General features: G+C 42.8%; 1 protein-coding gene across 2 annotated transcripts in view; it reads right to left on the minus strand.

Annotated features, from left to right (window-relative positions):
* LRRCC1 (leucine rich repeat and coiled-coil centrosomal protein 1) overlaps nucleotides 1-24,340 on the minus strand; it is a 32,468-nt gene extending 8,128 nt beyond the window's left edge. Inside the window, exons 1-19 of one of the 2 annotated variants that reach the window (XR_010989746.1) lie at nucleotides 24,210-24,340; nucleotides 23,808-24,013; nucleotides 23,058-23,123; nucleotides 22,129-22,296; nucleotides 20,428-20,597; nucleotides 20,122-20,328; nucleotides 19,189-19,388; nucleotides 17,730-17,913; nucleotides 17,269-17,417; nucleotides 14,982-15,186; nucleotides 13,634-13,773; nucleotides 12,102-12,303; nucleotides 10,352-10,537; nucleotides 8,287-8,461; nucleotides 6,674-6,837; nucleotides 5,620-5,828; nucleotides 5,281-5,418; nucleotides 3,252-3,387; nucleotides 1,885-2,092 (exon numbers count right to left, since the gene is read on the minus strand). Coding sequence is in view for 1 of the 2 variants with exons in the window: in XM_068158533.1 (XP_068014634.1) it covers nucleotides 1,970-2,092; nucleotides 3,252-3,387; nucleotides 5,281-5,418; nucleotides 5,620-5,828; nucleotides 6,674-6,837; nucleotides 8,287-8,461; nucleotides 10,352-10,537; nucleotides 12,102-12,303; nucleotides 13,634-13,773; nucleotides 14,982-15,186; nucleotides 17,269-17,417; nucleotides 17,730-17,913; nucleotides 19,189-19,388; nucleotides 20,122-20,328; nucleotides 20,428-20,597; nucleotides 22,129-22,296; nucleotides 23,058-23,123; nucleotides 23,808-24,013; nucleotides 24,210-24,268 (3,087 nt within the window). In the remaining variant the exon portion in view is untranslated. Of the gene's footprint in view, nucleotides 1-1,801; nucleotides 2,093-3,251; nucleotides 3,388-5,280; nucleotides 5,419-5,619; nucleotides 5,829-6,673; nucleotides 6,838-8,286; nucleotides 8,462-10,351; nucleotides 10,538-12,101; nucleotides 12,304-13,633; nucleotides 13,774-14,981; nucleotides 15,187-17,268; nucleotides 17,418-17,729; nucleotides 17,914-19,188; nucleotides 19,389-20,121; nucleotides 20,329-20,427; nucleotides 20,598-22,128; nucleotides 22,297-23,057; nucleotides 23,124-23,807; nucleotides 24,014-24,209 lie in introns of those variants that run through there. The other variant, XM_068158533.1, reaches the window with a different exon arrangement.
* Between the last annotated feature and the right edge of the window lie 305 nt (nucleotides 24,341-24,645).

The raw sequence follows: 24,645 nt of genomic DNA on the forward strand, positions 1-24,645 counted from the left end.
TCTCTTTTATAAGACTGCACAGTCTGCAGGTAATTCCCAGCCCTTCACCTCCACCCCTGGACAACCTTACTGTGTGAAGTGGAGGTGTTGCTTTCCCAGGCTGCTTCCAGAGCAGTTGTTAGGCTGGTTTTGGTTTGGTTTATTATTTTGCTTCATTGCTGCTGCTTTTTTTTAAGCAGCAAAAGCAGTCTTTTCCCAGCTCTCAAGGTTGTGCTTTGTCAGAGAGCAGTCTCTGACCACCAGCGACTTGTTTTTGCTGCCCTGGCCTTTGCCTTCAGCCATGTTTTCAAGGCCTTTGTTACATCCCACGCTTGGGCTGCAGCTCAAAAGAGGCAGCAGATACCAAGCTCTGGTTCACACTGCGGGTTTTCATAACAAGTGGGTAAGAAGCCCAGCAGAGCTTGCAGTTAGCTAAAGGCCAGGGCCTTTTACTAGTACTGGTGCTTTTACTGGGGCTGCTGGGCACAGAAACACACTCATGATTGTACCAGTGTGCTCAGGCCTGGCTTCTGAACACACTGGCAGTAAAGTTGGCTTAGTGGCTTCTGTCAGCACTGCTCCTGCAAGATGAGAAGCAGCAGCTCCACTAGCATACCAACTAGTAACTATTTTTTATTCACCATTCCAGTACTAAACCCTTCAGAGTATGATGTAGTGCAGTAACAGTTTAGGATCTTCTGAGGACAAGTGAATGAAAGAAATACCTGAGTTAGGTGGAGATGGTAATGTCTCCATTGAGAGATGAACAACAATCATACTAACATGAGGCTTACAATTAGCTTCTGTAAGAAGCTGTTATCTCCTACCTTTTGAAAGCCTGGTGGAAAACCCATTGCTGCTGAGAACCAAACTATGCTGCAAAACAAGCCACAAGTCATGAATTCTTCACCAACTGCAGCAGATTAAATGTATTTTCAGGTAAATTCTTGGACCTTTCATTAGAAGAATCTTTACTCCAGTGAAGCAAAACTTCACTCTCCTGTTTTAGAAGCAAAGGCCCAACCTTCTTGTCAGAGAATCTGTGATTCTGTGAAAGGGGGTGGAAGGGACCTCTGCCAGAGCAAGCATGTTGCACAACATGGCATCAAGGTGGGTTCTGAATGACTCAACCACCTCTAGGCTCTACCACCCTCAAAGTAAAGTTCCTTCTCATGTTTAGATGGAACTTTTTATGTTCAAGCTTGCACCCATTACCTCTTGTCCTGTCACTGATCACCACTGAAAAAAGACTGGTTCCATTCTCTGGCTGCCAAGCCACTAAGTATTTACAAGCATTGGTAAGATCTGCCCTCAGTCTTCCCTAGACTAAAAACCCCCAAGTCCCTCAGCCTTTCTTCATAAGAGAGATGTTCTAGTCCCCTAATAATCTTTGCTGTACCTTTTCAAGCAGTTCCCTGCCCTTCTTGAGCTGGGGAGCCCAGAAATGGGCACTACTCCAAATGAGGCCTCACCAGGACAGAGTAGAAGGGGAGAAGAACTTCCCTCACCCTTCTCGCCACACTCTTCTTGGTGCACCCTAGGATGCCATTTGCCTTCTTGGCCCCAAGGGCACGTTGCTGGCTCATGGTAATCCTGTTGTCCACCAGGAATCCCAGATCTTTTTCCAGAGAGCTGCCTTCCAGCAGGTCAGCCCCATATCTGTACTGATACATGGGGTTATTCATACCTAGGTGCAATACCCTACCACTTGCCCTTGTTGTGCTCCTCTCATTCAACATGCAAACTCCTAATTTCTTACGATGCTGTTCTTCTGTGTATGTTTTTTGACCCACTTGAACAAAGCAGTTAAAATAACCAGAGGTTAGAAAGAACTATTTATTATTATTAAAACAATGTAAAAATGTTGATAAGCTGAACCATCCAAATACATCACAAAGAACTTACTCTTTAGAAAACGGGGAAAAGTGCATGGCAATGTGCAAATTTAGGATGGTGGTGTACACATTTTCAGTGTACATATTCATCATCTTCAGAGGTCTTGTTGGATGTCATTCAGTGCATCTGTAAGTCGCCTGAGTTTGCTTTCCATGGCTTTTTTACTGCTTGCTGTTTCCTGCAGGAGCTGCCGCATTTCTTCTTCAACGCAGTAAACCTGAGAGAGCACACAGATCAAAACAGAAGTCTTGCTTTTCCTTAATACACCCAAACCCATACCATCTTGGCAATTTTTTTACCACTGATAAGCATATCACTCTTGCATTGCTGATGTTTAAATGAGCAACAGATGGTTTTGGACATCTGACGCAGTAGCAGAATTTCCTAGGTATTAATTTGCTAGGAGATACCTGGTAACATACCAAAACGTATCAAATACTCACCATACAGGAAAAGCACCAGTTCTCACACCAAGGAAGCATGCAGTATACAGAACCATAGAAACATTTGAGCTGGAAAAGGCCTTCAAGATCATTGAGTCCAACCATTCTCTAACCCTATCAAGTCTGGTGCTAAACCATGTCCTTCACTACATCTCTGCCTCTTTGAAACACCTCCAGGGACAGGGATTCAACCACCTCCCTGGGAAGCCTGTTCCAGTCTTTTGAGAACCCTGTTCCAGTCATTTGAGAACCCTTTCAGTGAAGAAATTTCTTCTAATGTCCAAGCTAAATCTCTTTGGGGGCACTTCCTCTCATCCTATCAGTTGTTACCATCAAAAGAGACTAAGACCCACCTCACTACAACCTCCTTTAAGGTAGTTGTACAGAGCCCCTCAGCCTCCTTTTCTGCAGACTAAACAATCCCAGTTCCCTCAGCTGCTCCTCACCAGACCTGTTCTCCATAACCTTCATCAGCTTTGTTGCCCTTCTCTGGGCACGCTCCAACACCTCATTGTCTGTCTTGTAGTGAGTGGCCCAAAACTGAACTAAGTCCTGAAGGTGTGGCCTCACTAGTGCTGAGTACAGGGAGACAATCACTTCTCTGGTCCTGTTTGCCATAGTGCTATGACAGGAACAGTAACTGTTAAGACCAGTGTAAGTGAGGTAAATAGATTATCTGGCATAATTCTTGCCTGTATAAAATAGGAAATGTTTAGTTGTTGACTCACACCAGGTACATAGCAGGCAACTTCATGTCACTTGAATATTGACCTTTGTGATGGTACAGTTTTCTTACTGTGCAAAGACTGAGTACTAAACCAGGGCTGTTTCACTCCAGAGATGAGTCAGACAGACACACAGGTGACTTCCAAGCACCACTGCTTTAGCAGCTGTAGAACAAAAATGCAAACACGAGTTTAGTATTTAAATTACTTTTTCATTTGCTGCTTCAATTTCCTTTTCCTTTTCACTTGTCATCCGCAGTAGCTCCTCCTGGTGAGCTGCCAGTATTGACTCAAGCTGTTTTCTAAAAGCACTGTCCATTTTATGAAGCTTTTCCACAGCAATCCTAAAAAATGATTAAAAAACAAAATGTAAATCACTTCTGTGAACAACTGAAGTATTTTGCTTTGTCCAATCCTGCCTTTGACAAGGTTTTAACGTAAGTCTGAACACAATTATTTCGCTATCTACCACCAGAAGATGTCCTGTTCTCTTAAGTGCATGTTCTGGTTACAGTCCTCACAGCAGAAGGATTTAAGGACTCAGTTGGTAGTGCATAAGACCCTTAATGGGAAGGTCGTGAGTTCAAGCCTGCAGTGGGCAGTAGTGTCCTCCCTACTCTAGTCATGAGGTCTGTGGTGACAGGTTGGACTTGATGATCTTCGAGGTCTCTTCCAACCTTAGTGATACTGAGTCTACTGAAAGACTAGCTACTGTCAACACAGATAAGAACACCACTTGTTTTCAAACATCTACTTCTTATGCTTTTGCTTCCTGAGAAGGAACTGCAAATGGTCTGTAAGCCTGTGTCCCACAGAAACAGAGAAGCATTTGCTTTCACAGCAGTGAAGCATTTTCTTGACCCCAAGTGAATTCTGCTTTTTGGGGATAATTCTACAATACATAGTAACAGAAAGCAAGGCAAGTTATTCCACTGTACAACTTATTTACACCAACATTTTGAAACAAACCAGAATTACTTGGGACAAAATTTCAGTTTCACTACTCAGGTTCCAACAATTCCATAACCTGGTGCTACTGACTATTTGAGGTGGGGTTTTTGTTTCTTTGACTTTTCTGTTTGTTGCCATTTCCCACCCCCCAAACTTAACCATCCAAGTATTTTAATTTCTTTAATGACCTTCCTTAATAGAAAAGTATAATTGAAGTGTTTAATTAAAAAATATAAAGCAAAACATCTTAGTCATACCAGTCTAATTCCTTCAGCAACAGTGTGGCTATCACTGCTAGATAAATGTGCAGTCTTACTAACTGGCTTATATTTTCTTACAAATAGGTGGGAGAAGAAAGAAAAATAAGAACAAGGGCCAAAGAACATCATACAAACAATCTAAGCTCGTCACAGGCAGCAGGCCATAATGCCAGAAGCATACAAAAACCCCAAGTATCATCCAAGTTCTTGACTACTTTCTAGGTTATGAGTATCTGTTTCTGTATCACCTCATATTTACTATTAACTGCTAAAAAAAGAAGACACTAGAAGAGGAACAATAAAAGACATTGAAAATCTGTTGCTACTTGTATAGGAAGAGAAGGACAGGTAACTTACTAACAGACTGTCTGTTTCAGACTGAAATATTTACTAGTATTGTTGTGGTAAGTACTGAGGAGCTGTCCTCGATTTCCTACACAGGTCCCAAGGTATTTTTATCACCTTGCACAGATGTTACTAAAGCACTGTGGTCTCTCTTGTATGCCCAAATGCCAGCCACAGTTGCTTGGACTGACCTGTGATTTGCAACCAACTTTTTCCGTGCATCCTGGCTCTGAGCTAGAAGCTTTACAGGTTCGTGCTGAAAGAAGCCCTGCTAGAAACCCAGAATGGATCTTGTGCACAAACATCTTCACGGTTTGACTGCAGCCGGCATGTGTGACGACTCTAGAAGAGTCCCTGTCATGTAAGTGTGACACAGTTTCCTCACCCTGAGGCAGATGGGCTTCCTAGGGAGGAAGGAGTGTAGACTCCAGAATTCTCAAAAAAAGGGAATGTAGCTAAGCAGTTTAAATGATTAATGCTGTTCCTGACTGATAGTTCCATGAATAAAGTCACCTGCATAGCGAGAATTCTACGCACACAGTCTGTATCAGCTGGGCTCACACGGTACTCTGAAGGCATTACACTTTCTGTCACCATACAATCAAGCATCTTTGTACTCCTATTAACAGGGCAACTCCACACTAACTGAGCAGGCACAAAATAATCTACTACAGCATTCACCTCTGAGTTTGAAGACTTTTATTCCTCTCTTCAATCAGCTTCTTCTCTTTGATGTCAAAGCTCTCCTTCATTTGTTTAACCTGCACTTCCAGCTGGCTCAGTAGCTCGCCTTTACCTTGCCACCTCTTTTTCAGCGCACTGCAATAAAATGCACATATTTACAATGAATGGAGACACCACTTCTTAGGAGGGCAGAAAGAATTTTTTTCCATGTTTCAATTTTTCCACATTTCTGTGGGTTTTAATAGCAAGCAAGTACTCTCTGAACAGAGAATAACTTCAGAGCAGTGCTGCATACTGTTATGATCCCAAAGAATTATTGCCACTTATATGTATCACCTGTGTGCATTCTTAACATCGTCAAGTTCTACTTCTTTTTCTTCCAGCAGCTGCTTTAATTCCTCTTTTCTTTCATTTTGCCTTTCTATTTTTCCTAGCAGCTTTTCCAATTCAGCAGACTTTTCATCCAACTGTACTTGAAGACACTTCCGAGCTTCCAGATTTTCTTCCCGCTGTTTCCTGATTTGTTTATCTTTTTCTTGTAAGCCCTTCAGAAGATAAAAATTTTAGAACACAAACTCCAGTTTGACTTTCTCCTTACCCTTTAAGAATACCTGTTCAGTCTATGCTAGTACCAAGCTGAGATAGACATTTGAAAGTTCGTCTTCCGAACTTCTTACATGAAGAAGACCTAGTAAAGTGATGGCCAGTTAAATAATTTTCATCTGCAAGAAGTCAGATAAAAGAAACCCACAACATCAAAACACAAAACTGAAATGGAAAGTTAAGAAAGAAGTTATTTAGAACTCTAATACAACAACTTGCTCTACCTACACAAATCACTGAGCTCACATTGTTACATGGCTTATACAGCTTATAATCTTGACTGACAAAACATGCTGTAAAATTTGCTCTGATGAATAAACTTAAGTCTCTGGATAAGATCAATACAATTAATAGAACAAAACACAGTAGCTCCGCTGTTAAAATATTGATTTACAAGAGCAAAGGAAAAAGATTACATTGTAAATCAAGCCTGAAACAAAGTTTAAAGATTTCTTTTTTCTCTCTTCTAAACACACAGGGAAAAACCATGTTAGTTTTCCTCTCTCAAAATCATTATCAAGAATACCTTGAAGCAATGCAAAAAGGTTTTACAGAAATGTTGTCCAGTGAAAGATTCCAAGTATGATCTCTGTACATCAAGTTAATAGAAGGCTGTTGTCTTCTCCCAGTGAAATCAGCCTGATTATGCTTCTGGTAAACTATCTGATTATCTAGTAAACTATCTGATTATGCTTACTGGTAAACTCTTTCATTATAGCTTTTACAACAACTTTTACTGCAGACCTAATATTAGCCAAACACAGAAATTGTCAGACATGCCACTTACTTCTTTTAGTCTTCTAATGGTTTCTGTCTGGTCATCCATTATTTTGTTTTTAATTTTTATGGTATCACTGTCCTGTTCCTTCTGCTTCTTTAGCACCTCAATCTCATTCGTCAGAACTTCAATTTTTGCCTCTAGTTTTCCCCGATCTTGAGCAAGGTGAGCTCCTAGATAAAACAGGATGTTTACACTGCAACACTCATTTTACAGATAACTTAAAGATGTATAATGTTGGAGGAGGCAGGCAGATCACACTATCACAGTACCACCAAGGTTGGAAGAGACCTCAAGGATCATCAAGTTCAACCTGTCACCACAGACCTCATGACCAGACCATGGCACCAAGTGCCACGTCCAATCTCCTCTTGAACACCTCCAGGGATGGTGACTCCACCACCTCCCCGGGCAGCACATTCCAATGACTAATGACTCTCTCAGTGAAGAACTTTCTCCTCACCTTGAGCCTAAACTTCCCCTGGCACAGCTTGAGACTGTGTCCCTGATAAAGGTAAGAATCACCTTAAAAAACAAGTATCACTGTTTCACCCCCTGGAAACACATTGGGGCTTTAATCTGTAGGTACGTAACACTGAGGAGGAAATGAAGGTCTGTGTTTTAGCCTTTGAAAATCTCTGTGATAAAAGTCTACAGTCTTACAGACTCAGCCAGTCTCCAAGAATCCACAATCTGATGCTGAGTCATGTCAATCAGGGGAAAAAAACAAACCAAGAGGCCAGCACTGAATGCTTTTCTAAAAGCAATATATAACTGAAATTTTCTCATTAGACCTGTAGCATTACATGACACTCTGCAACAATCCTCATTTTTCAAGTTGCATAGAAGTTTTTTGTATAACATTATGGTATTTTGATATTTGGGGGAAACAAACTGTATTTGCAAGTAAAAAAAAGAATAGAATTAACCAGGTTGGAAAAGGCCTTTGAGATCGAGTCCAACCTATCATCCAACACTATCTAATCAACTCAACCATGGCGCCAAGCACCCCATCCAGTCTCTTCCTAAACACCTCCACGGATGGTGACTCCACCACCTCCCTGGGCAGCACATTCCAATGGCCACTCTTTCTATGAAAAACTTCTTCCTAACATCCAGCCTAAACCTCCCCTGGTGCAGCTTGAAACTGTGTCCTCTTGTTCTGGTGCTGGTTGTCTGGGAGAAGAGACCAGCCCCCACCTGGCTACAACCTTCCTTCAGGTAGTTGTAGACAGCAATAAGGTCTCCCCTGAGCCTCCTCTTCTCCAGGCTAGGCAACCCCAGCTCCCTCAGCCTCTCCTCATAGAGCTTGTGCTCCAAACACCTCCCCAGCTTTGTTGCCCTGCTATGAACACGTTCCAGCAACTCAACCTCTTTCCTAAACTGAGGGGCCCAGAACTGGTCCCTTTCTGCCTGGCCGCTCTCCAGTAACTCCCACAACTGCTGTTCTAATTCCTATAATGGCCTGCATATGACAGAAGATCTACCTTTACAACTGGGTAGGGCCAACAATGCATCCAGAGGCACAGTCATGATTACAACTGCATGGGAGTGTTTATTTGAAAGTGTGAACCCTATGCTCTTTTCTGCAAAAGGAAAAAAACATACAATAATTGTTTTACCCTGTTCTGCCAGCTCCTGCCCCCATATTTTTCTTTCCATTTTTAACCCATCAATCACTGATTCCTGGGCAGTCAGCTGAGAAAGCAGTTTTCCATTTTCCTTTTTCAGAAGCTCAACTTGAACAGCTTTCTGTTTGTCCTCCTCAATCACAGTTTCAAGTTCTCCAGTTCGACACTGCATGTATGAAGAACAGGAGAAAAGAAGATCCTTTGAGACAAACATTCAAAATTTCAAGTCAATACTAAAGCTGATAGGAAAGTAATTATTCACCCACTGCCAATTAATTAACCATGGAATATTCTCCTGGCACAAAGGGTTCTATCTGTGCCTCTTCCCAGTAATGAAACACAAATGTTTGCGTCAAACATACTTCAATCCCAGAGAAGCTGATTTCTAAACAGCCACCTGATATTAGCAATGCCATGATAAAAAACCTCTTTAAAATTGTAACATTACAGGCTGAGATTGCAGTGGCTGGAGAGCAGCCAACCAGAAAGGGACCTAGGGGTACTGATTGACAGCTGGCTGAACATGAGCCAGCAGTGTGCCCAGGTGGCTAAGAATGCCAATGGCATCCTGGCCTGCATGAGAAACAGTGGGGCCAGCAGGAACAGGGAAGTCATTGTGCCCCTGTACACAGCACTGTTAGGCCACACCTTGAGTACTGTGTCCAGCTCTGGGCCCCTCAAATTACGAAGGACACTGAGACACTTGAACGCGTCCAGAGAAGGGCAATGAGGCTGGTGAGAGGTCTCGAGCACAAGCCCTACGAGGAGAGGCTGAGGGAGCTGGGATTGTTTAGCCTGGAGAAGAGGAGGCTTAGGGGAGACCTTATTACTCTCTACCAACTACAACAGGCTACATTCCTAAGATTGAAAAAAAAATGATTAATGGATGTGGTGATCAGTGGTGTAAAATAAAGCAATTGTGCCACAGCATTTAACATTAATAGTAGACAATCAATAGGTAATGACAAATAGTGCTCATTTTATGCAACTCAGAGATATTAAGCTGCTAACAACAACAAATTGCAAAATGAAGTGTATTTTCCTTCAGGTACAGTGAGCACTGCAGAACCATATCCCATTACTTTGAATTTACATGGGCACAGGGCTATTAACACAGGTTTAAAATCTCAGTTTTGAGATTCCATTCTATACAACCTGCTAGTGCCCACAAAGTAAAGAGGGCACCTCTGAAGGAGACATAAAGGAGTTTGGATTTTGCTACATGAGGAGCACTATGTGTGAGAAATGGAAGGGCAAGATGCAGGAATAAATGGTGATGGGGAGTATTAGGTTTTAATACAAGAGGAAATGCACATAGTTTCATAGTTTCATTCAGGGTTGGAAGGGACCACACGGATCATCTAGTTCCAACCCCCCTGCCATGGGCAGGGACACCCCACACTAGATCAGGCTGGACAGAGCCTCATCCAGCCTGCTCTTAAACACCCCCAGGGACAGGGCCTCGACCACCTCCCTGGACAACCCATTCCAGGGTTTCACCACTCTCATGGTGAAGAACCTCCTCCTCACATCTAGCCTGAATCTCCCCACCTCCAGCTTCATTCCATTCCCCCTAGTCCTATCACTACCTGAGATCCTGAGAAGTCCTTCCCCAGCCTTCCTGCAGGCTCCCTTCAGATACTGGAAGGCCACAATTAGGTCACCTGGGAGCCTTCTCTTCTCCAGACTGAACAACCCCAACTCCTTCAGTCTGTCCTCATAGGAGAGGTGCTCCAGCCCTCTGATCATCCTTGTGGCCCTTCTCTGGACACATTCCAGCATGTCCATATCCCTCTTGTAATAGGGGCTCCAGAACTGGACACAGTACTCCAGGTGGGGTCTCACCAGGGCTGAGTAGAGGGGGAGGATCACCTCCCTCGACCTGCTAGCCACACTTCTCCTGATGCAGCCCAGGATCTGATTGGCTTTGCGGGCTGCAAGTGCACATTGAGAGCTCATCTCTCAGTCAACTTACCTTGTACGGAAACGTTACTTTTATAGACGAAGTATCACCCTAAAATTAATAGATCTAGTTGGAACATTTTGAAACAAGTACCTTTAGGTTTGCTGTAGCTTCTTCATTTGACTTTGTTAATTCTGCAATCTTTGCTTTCTGTTCTTTCACTAGACTTGTCAGGTCTTGGATCAGACTTGCCATCTCTTTTTCCTTTCGTTCCAGCTCCGAGAGAGCTTGTTTATGTTCAGCCAGATCAGCAGCAGCATTCTCAAAACCCTCTTTTACCTGAGGTTTTACAAGAGAAAAATTGAAAAATGCTAGTGTTTGTAAAAAGTGTCTCTACATACACCCAAAAGGCATCTGAATTTCAAATACAGGAAGAAACAAAACTTCAACAGCAGGTGAAACTAGTGAATATAAGAAACTTATTTTGTACCAGTTTGTTAGTGATACTTCAACTCAAAAAAGCTTGTTTCTGCTCAGCAATACATTTGTAAAGGAAAAAACCAAACCAAACCAAACAATGAACAGGTGGATCTGAATGAGCAGAAAAACCATAGCTTAGGAAAAGAAAAGAAAGGCCTTGACATGATCTCATTGTTAAGACTGACACTAAAATCTGGAAGAACAATTGTTTTCCTATCAAGAGAAGGATTTGAAGGGTGAAAAAAGCCAGTCTTTTCCTGTTGTTTTAAATAGGATAGAATAAACCAGGTTGGAAGAGACCCTCAAGATCATTGTGTCCAACCTATCATCCAACACCACCTAATCAATTAAACCATGCAAACAAGCACCCTATCAAGTCTCCTCCTGAACACCTCCAGTGATGGCGACTCCACCACCTCCCCGGGCAGCCCATTCCAATGGGCAATCACTCTCTCAATCACTCTCTCTCACTCTTCCTTTCCCTTTCCCTCTTCTCCAATGCATCCAACTGATTTAAAATGAAGAAAACCAAGGATAAGGGAGGGGGAAGCATTTGAAATGTTATTTCCTTATAAAATAATGTGATAAGTAGCCACAGAAGTAAGTTATCTAAGGAATTTAGTAACCACGTTTTGGATTTGAATTTCAACGTGCACATCGACAAACCAATTTTGAAATGTCAAAGAGTAAAGAACTTTTATTATTGAGACACTATGGAGGTGGTTGAATTGCCAACCCTGGATGTGTTTAAAGGTCATAGTATCAATCAGGGTTGGAAGGGACCACAAGCATCATCTAGTTCCAACCCCCCTGCCATGGGCAGGGACACCCCACACTAGATCAGCCTGGCCAGAGCCTCATCCAGCCTGCTCTTAAACACCCCCAGGGACGGCACCCCAACCACCTCCCTGGACAACCCATTCCAGGGCTTCACCACTCTCATGGTGAAGAACCTCCTCCTCACGTCCAGTCTGAATCTCCCCACCTCCAGCTTCATTCCATTCGCCCTAGTCCTATCACTACCTGATATCCTATGAAGTCCCTCCCCAGCCTTCCTGTAGGCCCCCCTCAGATACTGGAAGGCCACAATTAGGTCACCTGGGAGCCTTCTCTTCTCCAGACTGAACAGCCCCAACTCCTTCAGTCTGTCCTCGTAGGAGAGGTGCTCCAGCCCTCTGATCATCCTTGTAGCCCTTCTCTGGACACGTTCCAGCACCTCCATATCCCTCTTGTAAAAGGGGCTCCAGAACTGGACGCAGTACTCCAGGTGGGGTCTCACCAGAGCTGAGTAGAGGGGGATGGATGTGGTGCTTGGGGCTATGGTTTAGGGGTGAACCTTGTAGAGTAGGATAGACTTGTGATCTGAGGATCTTTTCCAACCTGAATGTTTCTGTGATTCTGTGAAATGTTCTGCTAGCCTTACCTCTTTAAACCTTTTTCCTTCAACAGTTAACGCTAAACGAAATTCATCTTCTAACTCTTTGTACTTCTGGTTTAACGTATTAATGGTCTCCTGAAGTTCTTTAACACGCTGTTCATGTCTCTGCTGCTCTTTAGCCACTTCTTTTGACACAGCATCTTGAAATTCAGGTCCATTTAAAGCAACTCGGGCTTCAAGCTCTTTCCTGAAGTTACAAAACATACACTTGAAAGAAGACCAGCAGTACCTCACAGTGCCTTCTCAATCAATTTCCTTAGTTATTTCCTAAAAAGGATCATAAATTATGTAACAAATGGGATAAAGTCCTTAATTTCATAGACAGATCTCAATCTTCTAGGACAATTGCCCTTGGATGAAGAAAAGTGTGCTGATTACTGGTAAATCTGGAAGAACACGGGGATCAAGGAAAAGCACTGTACAGCCAGATACCCTCTTTTGGAGTCATTCTCTTCACCCTCCCCCAACACCTCTTGATTCTCACTTAGACCCAAAACCTGAAAAGCAGCAGTGATGGGGACCTAGAGGGGTTCTACAGGATAAGCCTCCTTCCTGTCTGGAAGCATCCCAATAGGAAAATGTTGAAGCAAAAGCACCCTATGTTTTATGCCTATTCTGTATCCTCTGTCCTTCACATGACATCTTCTGGAGATTTCAGAACTTCTAATTATTATCTCTCAAAACAGAGCTACTGGATTGTTCCCATCCAAGCCTGCATTTATCTTGTTATTTGAATACATTCATCCTTCTAAAATTTAGTTTATTTTATTGAAATCCCCCCCATACAAGTATATCCCACATGCCTCATTGCTTTACTTTGTACACATATTTATTAGCTAAATGGGATTAAACTCACATTCCTATATTCTCCCAGAAATTCTGAGAGGAAAGAGGAAAACAGCCAGACAAGCCATCCTAAAGCAAGATCCTGTAGAAGCTGACTTTATTTTGGAACACTTTGTGCTATTGTGGCATAGGCAGATCTTCAGATAATAATTCAAATGTGATTTTATTTTTCTCTGATTATTTTCTGCATTGAAGACCAAGCATTTAAAATCAAAATCCATCCATATAATAAGACATGAACCTATCATAGAATCAATAAGGTTGGAAAAGACCTCAAAGATCATCAAGTCCAACCTGTCACCCAAGACCTCATGACTACTAAACCACGGCACCAAGTGCCACGACCAATCCCCTCTTGAACACCTCCAGGGATGGTGACTTCACCACCTCCCTGGGCAGCCCATTCCAACAGCTAACAACTCTCTGTGAAGAACATGTGACAGGCTGGAAAAACAGAGCTGCCTACATAGACTTTGGAGTCAGGAATCTACAAAATCTGAAGAAGTCCTTAAGTGAGCAAGAAAACTGAAAGACACCTGCATTCTTACAAACACCATTTTCTCATTAAAACTAAACTCAAACCCACCCCCACTCTGCAGAACACATTGTGACAATATACATTTGCAACACCAGCATGTGTTAGTGTTAGCTTGTGAAAAGAGATCTCATACCTTTGCTCTTGCTCTCTCAGTATAAGAAGTTCATGTAGTTGTTTTACCTTCTCCTTCTGTTGTCGAAAGGATATTCGCAGTAACTGTACTTCTCTTTCATTTGCTGATGCTTTCAGCTCTGCTTCTTGCACCTGTTTCATCTGTGTAGAAGATGAACAAGATTTTCTGAACTGTGATTTATTCCTCATGTCTTTTAAGAGACCACAAAGCAACAGGAGCTTTATCAAAGTTTGATACCTGGGCTGTCATGTTTACAGCACACACCACAGCTGCCAGGATTTTTCAGAACAGTATATGGAACTTTATTGTATCATCTGGCCCAGGACAAAGGAAGGAGTTTGAGGATTTGTAGGTAATTTTTGGGGTGGTTTTTGTTTTGTTTTTTTTGTTCTTTTTTGCTTCACATATCTTGTTACACATGCAGAAATTTCAGATGCTTAAAATGAAGTCTTAGCTCAACTCACTACAACACAAATCCCACAACTTTCATGAAGAACTAAGGGAATTCACTTAATTTACACAGAACCTGAAAGTGTCCTGCAGAAGACAAACAAGTTTCTTGGCAGAATCACAGATGGTAGGGGTTGGAAGGGACCTTTAGAGATCATTGGGTCCAACTCCCTTGTCAAAGCAGGATCACCTAGGGCATGCCACACAGGAACGCATCCAGGTGGGTTCTGAAAGTCTCTAGAGAAGGAGACTCTCTGGGCAGCCTGTTCCAGTGCTCTGTTACCCTCACTGTAAAGTGTCTCCTCATGCTGAGATGGAACCTCCTGTGTTCCAGCTTGTTCCAGTGCCTCACCACCCTCATTGTAAAGAATATCTTCCTAATATTGACTATAATCCATCTTTCTCAAGCTTAAAACCATTCCCTCTTGTCCTGTCACTACAAGCCCTTGTTACAAGGTCCCTTCCCAGATTTCTTGTAGGCCCCCTGCAGGTACTGGAAGGCTGCTCTAAGGTGTCCCTAGAGCCTTCTCCTCTCCAGGCTGAACAGCACCAACTCGCTCAGCCTGTCCCCATAGGGGAGGTGCTTCAGCCCTCCTACATCGTTGTGGCTGTCCTCTGGACCCACTCCAGCAGCTCCATGTCCCTCTTATGTTTGGGGCATGAGAACTAGACAGAGTACTCCAGGTGGGGTCTCACAAGAGCAGGGTAGAGGAGAGAGATTCACCTCTCTTGATCTGCTGGATACTTGTTGCCACTACTATGCAGAAAAAAATCCCCAGCCCTTATTTTGGAGAGCTCAGACTCAAGGCTTTCTTCTAAACTCTAGTGATTCAAAATACCCAGGGCTGTAGCAGCCATTCTATTGCCATAGCATTATTTGGTCCTGAAGAATGCTTACCTCAATTGCTCGCTGATGCAATCTCTGTGTCTCAGTCTTGGACAGTGTTTCTTCTAAAGCTTGTATGACCTTCTTATGTGCTGCTTCTTTATTTCTTGCCTCATTTAACTCATTAGTAAGTCTTTCTGTTTCACCTTTCAACTTCTCAACATCTGCTTGCAGCCCTGCTTTAGCATCTCTCTCTTTCAGTATCAATTCCTTTAACCTGAGGGAAAAAAATGTAACAGTTGGATTACAAACATTTTAGTATTTAGTTGGATGCCAAATACATCAAGAAAAGGGCATCAGTAAGTGTTGCAGCACTGTATCTTGTTCTTTGCTGAGTTTTACTGTCATGTAAAACTAAAAACATGTAAAATCTTACTGAAGTCACATGTAGCATTACTACATGGAGCTTCATATAAAAGCAACTAAGCTGGAGACAACCTCATAGAGAATAGAATAGAATAGACCAGACCAGACCAGGTTGGAAGAGACCTTCAAGATCATCACGTCCAACCTATCATCCAACACCACCTAATCAATTAACCCATGCAACCAAGCATCCTGTCAAGTCTCCTCCTGAACACCTCCAGTGATGGCGACTCCACCACCTCCCCGGGCAGCCCATTCCAATGGGCAATCACTCTCTCTGTGTAAAACTTCTTCCTGACCTCCAGCCTGAACCTCCCCTGGCGCAGCCTGAGACTGTGTCCTCTTGTTCTGGTGCTGGCTGCCTGGGAGAAGAGACCAACCTCTGCCTGTCTACAACCTCCCTTCAGGTAGTTGTAGACAGCAATAAGGTCACCCCTGAGTCTCCTCTTCTCCAGACTAAGCAACCCCAGCTCCCTCAGTCTTTCCTCATAGGGCTTGTGTTCCAAGCCCCTCACCAACTTTGTTGCCCTTCTCTCTTGTTGCTCTTCTCCAGCAAGTCAACATCCTTCCTAAACTGAGGGGCCCAGAACTGGACACAGTACTCGAGGTGTGGCCTAACCAGTGCAGTGTACAGGGGCAGGATGACCTCCCTGCTCCTGCTGGCCACACTGTTTTTAATGCAGGCCAGGATGTCATTGGCCCTCCTGGCCGCCTGGGCACACTGCAGGCTCATGTTCATCCTACCATCAACCAGTACCCCCAGGTCCCTCTCTGCCTGGCCGCTTTCAGCCACTCTGACCCCAGCCTGTAGCACTGCATGGGGTTGTTGTGGCCAATGTGCAGAGCCCGGCACTTGGATGTGTTAAATCTCATGCCGTTGGATTCTGCCCATCTGTCCAGCCTGTCGAGGTCCCTCTGCAGAGCCTCTCTACCCTCCAGCAGATCAACTCCTGCCCCCAGCTTGGTGTCATCAGCAAATTTACTGATGATCGACTCAATGCCCTCATCCAGATCATCAATAAAGACGTTAAAGAGGATGGGGCCCAGCACTGATCCCTGGGAAATGACACTCCAGCATTATTTTTCTTTGCACAGCATAGTACAAAGAAAACACATAGTATCAATTGTAATTTAACAGTTTCCTTCAGAAAACTTTAAATATCTATAAATATTCTAATAATTTTCATATCTGTTTCAAAAGAAAAGGAACAGAATAAGCCTCTTACCCAAGATAGTAACAAATAAAGGAGAGAATTGAACCTAATACAAAAAGACAAAAAGGGAAGTAATCACTGGCAGTCATGGATGGTAACTCCAAAGGAGTGTGGCTTGTTTCTTTCTTACAAGACAGAAAATGCCTTTGATAAATGCAAGTTAAGAAGAAAGAAACAGAGCAGACATCTCCCAGTGCAGCTGACAACAAACAATGCTTTGTTAGGAGGGAGAGCTTTGTTAACAAAGGATGCTGCTCAGAACTTAGAAGGATGATGGCAACAGTCTACAGGAACTTGCACAACCTGTTGCCTGCTGTCCACTCTGGCCTTCCAGAACCCTCTTTGCTTAATTGCACTGTGCAGGAAATAAAACTGTATGTAGAGGTGGAGAGACTGGGAGTGAGAAGCTGCAAGTAAGGTATGAGACAGCTACTAAAGCTTGAGCTGAAAGCACAGTTATGATAGATTGCTTGGAAAGCAATGGCTAGAAGTGGGGGTGACAGACTGATACTGTTCTGAGACAAGAACAGGAAGAAAGCTACAGAGTTGCAGAAAGTAATTTCTTTAGATAGTACCAAGAGAAATTTGAGAACTACTTCTTGCTGCATTGTTTTCCAAACACATTGTTTAAAGCTAGTCTCATTTCTTAAGCCTATAAATTGAATTGTCTTGAATTATAAAAACCCAAGCTCTTAGAGCACAGCATTCTGTCTCCCTACCTGTCTGTAGTGTATACAGCCATGCTCTGAATATTCTTTTCTTCTTTTGCATGTTTCTGTAGCTCTCTGACATGCTCTATTAATTTCTTCTCTGCTTGCTCTGCTTTCCACCTCCTTTCTTTCTCTTGATCCAGTTCTTGAATCAGTGCCTTAGCAAGAATGTGGTAAGGATCAATTTACTAGGAAACATTCAAACGTAGCCAGAAACGTCAAACAACATTCAAAACTATAGAGTAGAACTTCTTTCTCATGGACCACAGAGGAAAGTGCAAAGGCCAAAAGGAGCCATAAAGGGAAATAAATTCTATTTCAGCTGACACTACAAGAACTCCACCATTTTTTGGTTCTATCTACATGCAATTACTTTTGTCATCCCCAGTTTTGACGTCTCACCAGGAGACGCATGCTCGGCTTCAGGTGAAGATGTACTCATATTTAACTTTACATGGTGTGAAACATACTCGGTATGTTGATTCCTCTGTAGCATGTGAGTTAATTCCTTCTACTTTTTCTACATTGCTCTGTCTTCCAGTTAGCATTTCAGCTTTTCTTCCCACTACTTCCAAGTCTCGTGCGTCCGATGATGAACTGAGGTGACAATCTCTCTGACTGGAGCGTGGACTCTTGGAGGAACACTTCTCTTCCCTGTAATAGCAGGACATCAAGGTACATTTAAAAATATGCAGAGTTCAAACAGTAATGGGGTTCAGAGAACATTTTACAGTTGGTGTAGAAGCTGAATTACACAGAGTTCAAAGTCTCCTATAAAACAATTTGTAAGCAGGTCATGAAGCAAACAGCTAACTTCACATCTTCAGCTGTAAAAAGATTATGTAATACTGGTAGATGCTACCTGAGAAAGATTTTATGATCATATAACTATAAAACAATTTTAGAGAGGCACAGACTCCACCACCTCCCTGAGTAGCCTGTTCCAATGCCTCACCACCCAATAAAGAAGTTTTTTCCTAGTGTCCAATCTAAGAATCTCCTGGCACAACTCAAACCCTTTTCCTCTCAACTTGTTGCTAGTAACTTGGGGGAAGAGACCAACACCAGTCTCACTCCAACCTCTTTTCAGATAGCTGTAAAGAGCAGGAAGATCTCCCCACAGCCTTTTCTACTTCAGCTCCCTCAGCTGCTCCTTGTATGATGCCCTCCACCCTCACCAGCCTCATTTCTCTTCTCTGGGCATACTCCAGGAGCTCAGTCTTTCCTATACTGCAGAACCCAGAACTGAACACAATACTCAGGCTGTGGCCTTACCAGGGCTGAATACAGGGGCAAAATCACTTCTGCTCTCCTGCTGGACACACTGGTTTTGATACAGACCAGGATGCCATTGGCCTTCTTGACTACATGGGCACACTACTGGCTCATGTTCAGATGGCCATCCACCCAGCACCTCCAGATCCTTTTCCACTAGGCTGCTTTCCAGCCACTCTTTTCTAAGCCTTTAGTGTTGCTCACATCACCTTCTATTCATCACTTACAATATTTATTGCACCAATCAAACAAATTACTAGGACATCCTCAGTTTTGTCACAAACTAGGGACAGTTATATTCTTGGCCATTGGTCTGACAACATGGATCTTTTATTTTTTTACTCAGTTTTGTCTGTGGAGAATTCTTCTGTTGCCACAATTTAAAACAAAGATGAAAATATAAGCTGTTAGAATTCTGAAAGTGTTTGTTTTAGAGACTTCACTGCAACTTCCTTTTCCACCTAAAGACAGAAAACGCTCATATAGAGAAATTACTGAGTGAAGTCTCTGTAGCTAATAACTTTTAAAGCATTATTAACAGAGCAAATTTACCCAACCTACTGCTTTCAGCAAAGTGTTTCAAGTCAAACTACATTCACTTTGACAATACTCAGCTTAATTAATTTTGGCTTTTTATGGCAAACATTGGGGTACCTGTCAGCTGTTTTGTTCCTAAGACGATTTGCAGGACACTTAGCAGCTAAGGCAGTTCTGCGGTACGTAGGGATCTTGCTTCCCTTTGTGATCTTTCTGTTCTCCTTCCCACTCTCATTTTCACTCTCAGAAGTTGGATCTATGTCTCTCTTAGCTTTTAGAGCATTCGGAGGGGCTTCACTTCTTGAGGCATCAGATACCTAAAAACAGATCTAAGTTTTATCTAGACATTCCACAATTTCCAATTGGCTCATTTCTAATGCTTAGGCAGGTGCTAGTTTTAAAAAGCTCACACAAAATAATTTTGATAGAAGAGTAAATAACTGCATCCAAACAACCCTTTCCTCCTTTCCTAAAACATTTTGCTGTTTTAAAGATAAAATAAGGCCAACAGAAGAGCATGAAGTCTGCTAATATCCTTGGGCATAGAAGCTTGGTGCAAAGTGTAGAATGCAGCACTTAGAAAAAGAAAGCCTTGCAAGCACACAAGTTACACCACAAGCTGTTACAAAACACATACCTGACAAACTGATCAGATCCACATGGCCTATTAGCATAGTTAATATTCATCAACTCTATAATCCAGCTATTTCGCTGCATTTCATATTTTACCCTGGATAAGTTCCTCTATTGGTAGCTTGAGGGTTAATAAAAACCACAACCAAATACAACACGAACAGATAGTTCTCCAAGTCTCTTACAGTATGGTTTTCATTTAGTATGAAAGTTTTTGTGATTCAAAGTGAAATCTTCACTTTTAAAGACTTGGGATTGTTTTATTTGCAGTTTCTCAAAATTACTAAGAACACATAAGCACGAAGTCAGCACATACATGCCAGCAGAAATGTTCCAGCCAACTTCTGCATCATCAGAAGGCATACTTCATTTTCCAAACAAAACTTGTTGTGAAATCACAGAGGAAAAAACAGTCACCTTTTGCAGTATCTGTGAAATCTGATCTTCTATTTTCTTAATCCTCATTTCACTGTATATTTTGTCAAGCTCAGCCTTCTCTGGTTCTGAAGAAGAGACAAGGTCTGTAGAGGAGCTGCCATTTTCTACTGCTGTTCTTTGACGCTGACGAAAATGAGCCAGTGCCTGGTCAATGTGGGGTGTCACCACCGGGAAGGTAACGATGTTCTGTCAAGAGGAAAGACAAGCCTTGCAATGTGAGTGTGTTGCAAGCAATGCAAAAAATAGGATTTATCCATTTTAAAATCAGTACCCAAACTCTGATACCTGATCTCTGGGTGAGGGACGCCTAGATGAAACCAAACAGTCCATAATGTCTTCTAAACATTGCAGATCTGAGGAGTTTTCTTCCGCTGGATCCACTGGTTCACCGGAAATATTTCTCCCATCTAGAGCTGTTAGCTGGGGCAATGTCTGAAGAACAGTTTCTCTATAACCTTGAGGAAAAAAACACATTTAAATTGAATTATTCTCCCAAGGAGATGTCTCTTGTATTTGAGGTACCTTGTCTCATTATATTATTCGTTGGATTTTTAAGAGAAGAAAAAAAGTAGTGAGTTATCTACAAGTGTCTCACATTTCCCCACAGACAAGGCTTTCAACAGACATTACAAAACAAATCAGCTGGGAAGCTGCCTGCCTAGACCTGGTCTGCACAAGGATTTCCCACCACTGCAGTCATACAGACAGCCTTTTAATATCATTGTACTGCACCAAAACTGCTCTGTCAAGTGGAAGGACAGACAAATGCAGTGGAAAGGCAAGTCCTGAAAGGGCTTAGGTATTTCATTCACTAAAAAAGGATGCAGTTAAGGCAGTAGGAAACCATAAGGCATTAAAATGAAATTTCTTTGAATTAACAGAATTTGGGTTTTTGAACACTGCAGCTTCAAAACAAAGTGCCACCCGAAAGGGACATATGGAGAGGTCTGTAAACACTTACAGGAGAGACCTAGTGGGATTTACTAAGCTATCCAGATGACTTCAATACTCCTGTTGCTGCTCCTGTAGTGCCTGAAAGCATCTGTAAAACTTTTTTATGTGTGCTTTTGAAAACATTACCTAAGACCTTATTTGGCTTCCCTCAGTTATTCCCCAGGTTTTTAAGAACTGCAGTTGCCCCTGTATCAGTTACATGTTCATGGGATGTTTATTATTTTCCATTGTTGTTATTCCTACTCTCTGATCTTTGTAATGAAATTAAGTTGTCCCAAAAGTATCAATCCTCCCCTTGTACCTCCCTGTATATTTCCCCTTCTCTTATACACAAAGGGAGAAAAACACAACCTGCAACAATACAGAATGCTACTATTTAGCTTGTCTGAACTCAGGGTGCGAGATTTAAACGTCACAAAACCCCAACCCCTAAACCCAAGCCCCAGACAAGGCACCTGAAGGGGATGTTTCCACACATAACCCTCCAGCTTGTCCCCACACTGTCCAGTGAACCCCTGGTATTCTGATGAAAATGCCAAAGTGACTTCAGGGCATCACAGCATCACCACATGCTGAAGCTGTGGGAAAAGGAGGAAAGGCTAATAGCACTGATCTTCCTCTTGTGGTCTCTATCAGCAGGAAACAGACTACTTTCCACACCTGGCCTCTTTCTATTCTATATAGATCAATCTCTCTGCATTCATTCTCCAAATTCTCCACCCACCCACCTTATAATAGTAATACTCCTTTCCTCCTATTTCTGCAATACTTTCTCTTCCCATCACTCTTTTTTCTACCTCAACCTAAATATGGAAAGCTGAGGCTTATCAAAACATACAATGAAGTACAATTTTGAGTATATGCCTGGAGGCAGGGAAGATTAATGGAAACCCAATTAATTTTGACAGAATTTAGACTTATGCAGGATGGCCAGTTTGCAAATGACTTAAAAGGTTCAAAAGCTGTCTCACAGCTTAGGGATTAGCACTGGGCTAATGAGCACAAAGTACCTACCCAACATGAGCTCCATACCTGCTGTGTGGCAAACTGGGTTGCCTTTTCCATTTTTTTCCAGTGTCAGACTTGTCAAACAGAGCAGCCCCTTTGTGCAGTCTAGTAAGTGATTAATACTGTTCACACAGTTGCTGTGCAGGTCAATACAGCTAATCCTGTAACTGGTTCCATGAAGGCACTGAAATCCTGAAAATGGCAGAAAAAATACAAACCAGTAACTTCTGTTACAATCCTATGGGGGTTAGAACAAATGGCATCTTGCTGAAAAATACTGATCACAATTGGAAATCATCCAGCACCTTCTGTTCTATATCCCCATCTACAGATATTCACGAGCTATGGTACACTACCATGCAGTACAATGCTCGAGCTAGTTATGAGAGCTAACCTCAAAGAAATAGATTAGATTCTAACTGCTGAGAAACATGGAAAAATAATAGTTTTGCTCGAGGTTCCTTTTTATAACTCAGTTTATCAATACAATTGTTACTATTTTCTTGTTATTAGATTTTCAGTTACAAACTCCCTTGATTCTACAGCTTGACTCTTAGAAACAACACTGACCACTTCAACAAATAGAGTTAGACCTTCCACATAACATCCAAAGATGCATCTTTGTCCTATAAAAAGGAAATATAGTAATCTTTTGGAGATGCCTTTCCAGACTATTCCATTTTTACTTTGGAAGTAAGTTTGAAGTATTTGCTGTACCACTTCATGAACAAATTGGCCTCACCAAATACAGGAGAATAAATTCCAGTTCAGGACAGTCTTTCATGTTAGAAGCTTGAAAGCTAAGAGTGGAAGCAACTGCCACCTTTAGTAGCTTTATTCAGTCAAATAGCTAAATTACTTGAAACTTCTGAAAAAAAGAGTTTGTTGCAATTTTCAACATTAAAGGAAGGCAAATGCTTCTTACAGCAATGCACAAGCCAAAAATCACTTACCAGAGAGATCACGTATGCGATTATACGACAAATTCACTACAGTTAAATTAAAGAGTTTTTCCAGCCCTAAAGAAAATGAGGGGGAGGAAAAAAAAGAAAGAGATTTTGAGAAGAATGCTCAGTTTCATCAAATCAAAATTAGCAAAATAGTCCTTTCAAAATAATAACTAAAAATGATGAGTTTAGCCTGGAAAAGCAAAGGGATCTTCTAAATGCATATAAATATCTAAAGGTCATGAGGATGGGGCTGGGCACTTTCCAGTGGTTACCAGTGAGAGGGCAAAGCACAATAAAGAAAGGTTTTATTTGAACTGAAGGAGAAACTTCTGTAGTGGGAAGGTGCCAGAGCACTGGAGCAGGCTGTCCAGAGAGATTGTGGAATCTCCTTCTCTGGAGAGATTCCAAACCCACCCGGATGTGTTTCTGGGCAATCTCATCTAGGTGAAAGATCTTTAGCAAGGAGGTTAGGCTAGATGATCTCTAGAGGTCTCTTCCAACCCTCACCATTGTGTGATTCTATGACAATAACAGAAAAACCAGTTTTTAAAGCATTTTTTTCTACAATAAAGCTTACAGAGACTATATCTACTCTTTAAAAAATTTAGACAGTAAGATGGTTGGTAGCTCATACTAACTTTGTATAACCTCAACTACATGCATACTTTCCAGGAAAACAAACAAAAAAGCTTTAACACAACTCTTGGAGGAGATTTATGATTTGCCTGAAGGACAGAAATAAACATTGCAGACCCTCCACTTTTGTTATCAGGTTACAGGATAAGCTTAGTGTTCGCAGATTAGCCAAGGAACTGAGCCCTTCTATCCGGTGGATTTGGTTTGATGACAGATCTAAATGCTGCAAATAATGCAGGTGGCTAAGCCCTTCGATTCTGGCGATGCAGTTACTGTGCAGGTTGAGCGTCTGCAGGTCCGAGCTCAGGGAGACCTCCAGCAAGCTGCGAAGGAAAGGTATCTGCCATCAGCCAGGCAGCTCCACAGCCGGGCACCTGCATTCCCGGGCCCCTCTACCCAGCACGGTCCTCAGCCCCGCCACGGCCGCGGCCTCTCATCACCCCACACCTTGGGCCCAGGGCCCTGAGCCCGCTGCAGCGGCGACCCTGCCCCGCCTGCCCCTTACGACAAATTCCTCACCTCTTGACGCCCTTATCCATGAGGCTGAGCTCGCCGGGGATGGAGCGGCCCCCTGCCATACCGTGGGTCTCCCACACGAACCACTTCTGCACTTAAAAACTTTCCCCAACCGCCACGCTCCGTGCTTTACGGCTAAGACGCAAAGCTGTCACGACAACCCCGCCGCAAAGCAGCGCCTCCCCGCCTTCCCGCGCGGTCCCGGCTCAGCCTCGGTGTGGGAGGCTGGGTATGTGGGAGCGCCGTGGCGGCTGCCGGCCAAGTCGTTGCTTGCCCGCCGCGGGGCAGCCGTTGAGGCTGGTTCTGGGCGGCCGCTGAGCCGCCTGCGCGGCCGAGCCCTCGCTGACGCCGGGTTGTGTCCAGCAAGGGAGCTGGGTTCTGTATTGCTTGCTTTCATAAATCTAGAGAAACTGCAGTCACTGAAGATACCAGCGATGAT

The sequence above is a fragment of the Melanerpes formicivorus genome, unplaced genomic scaffold (assembly GCF_026170545.1).
Source record: "Melanerpes formicivorus ecotype bairdi unplaced genomic scaffold, bMelFor1.0.p_v2 SCAF_40, whole genome shotgun sequence".
Taxonomy (NCBI): Eukaryota; Metazoa; Chordata; class Aves; order Piciformes; family Picidae; genus Melanerpes; species Melanerpes formicivorus.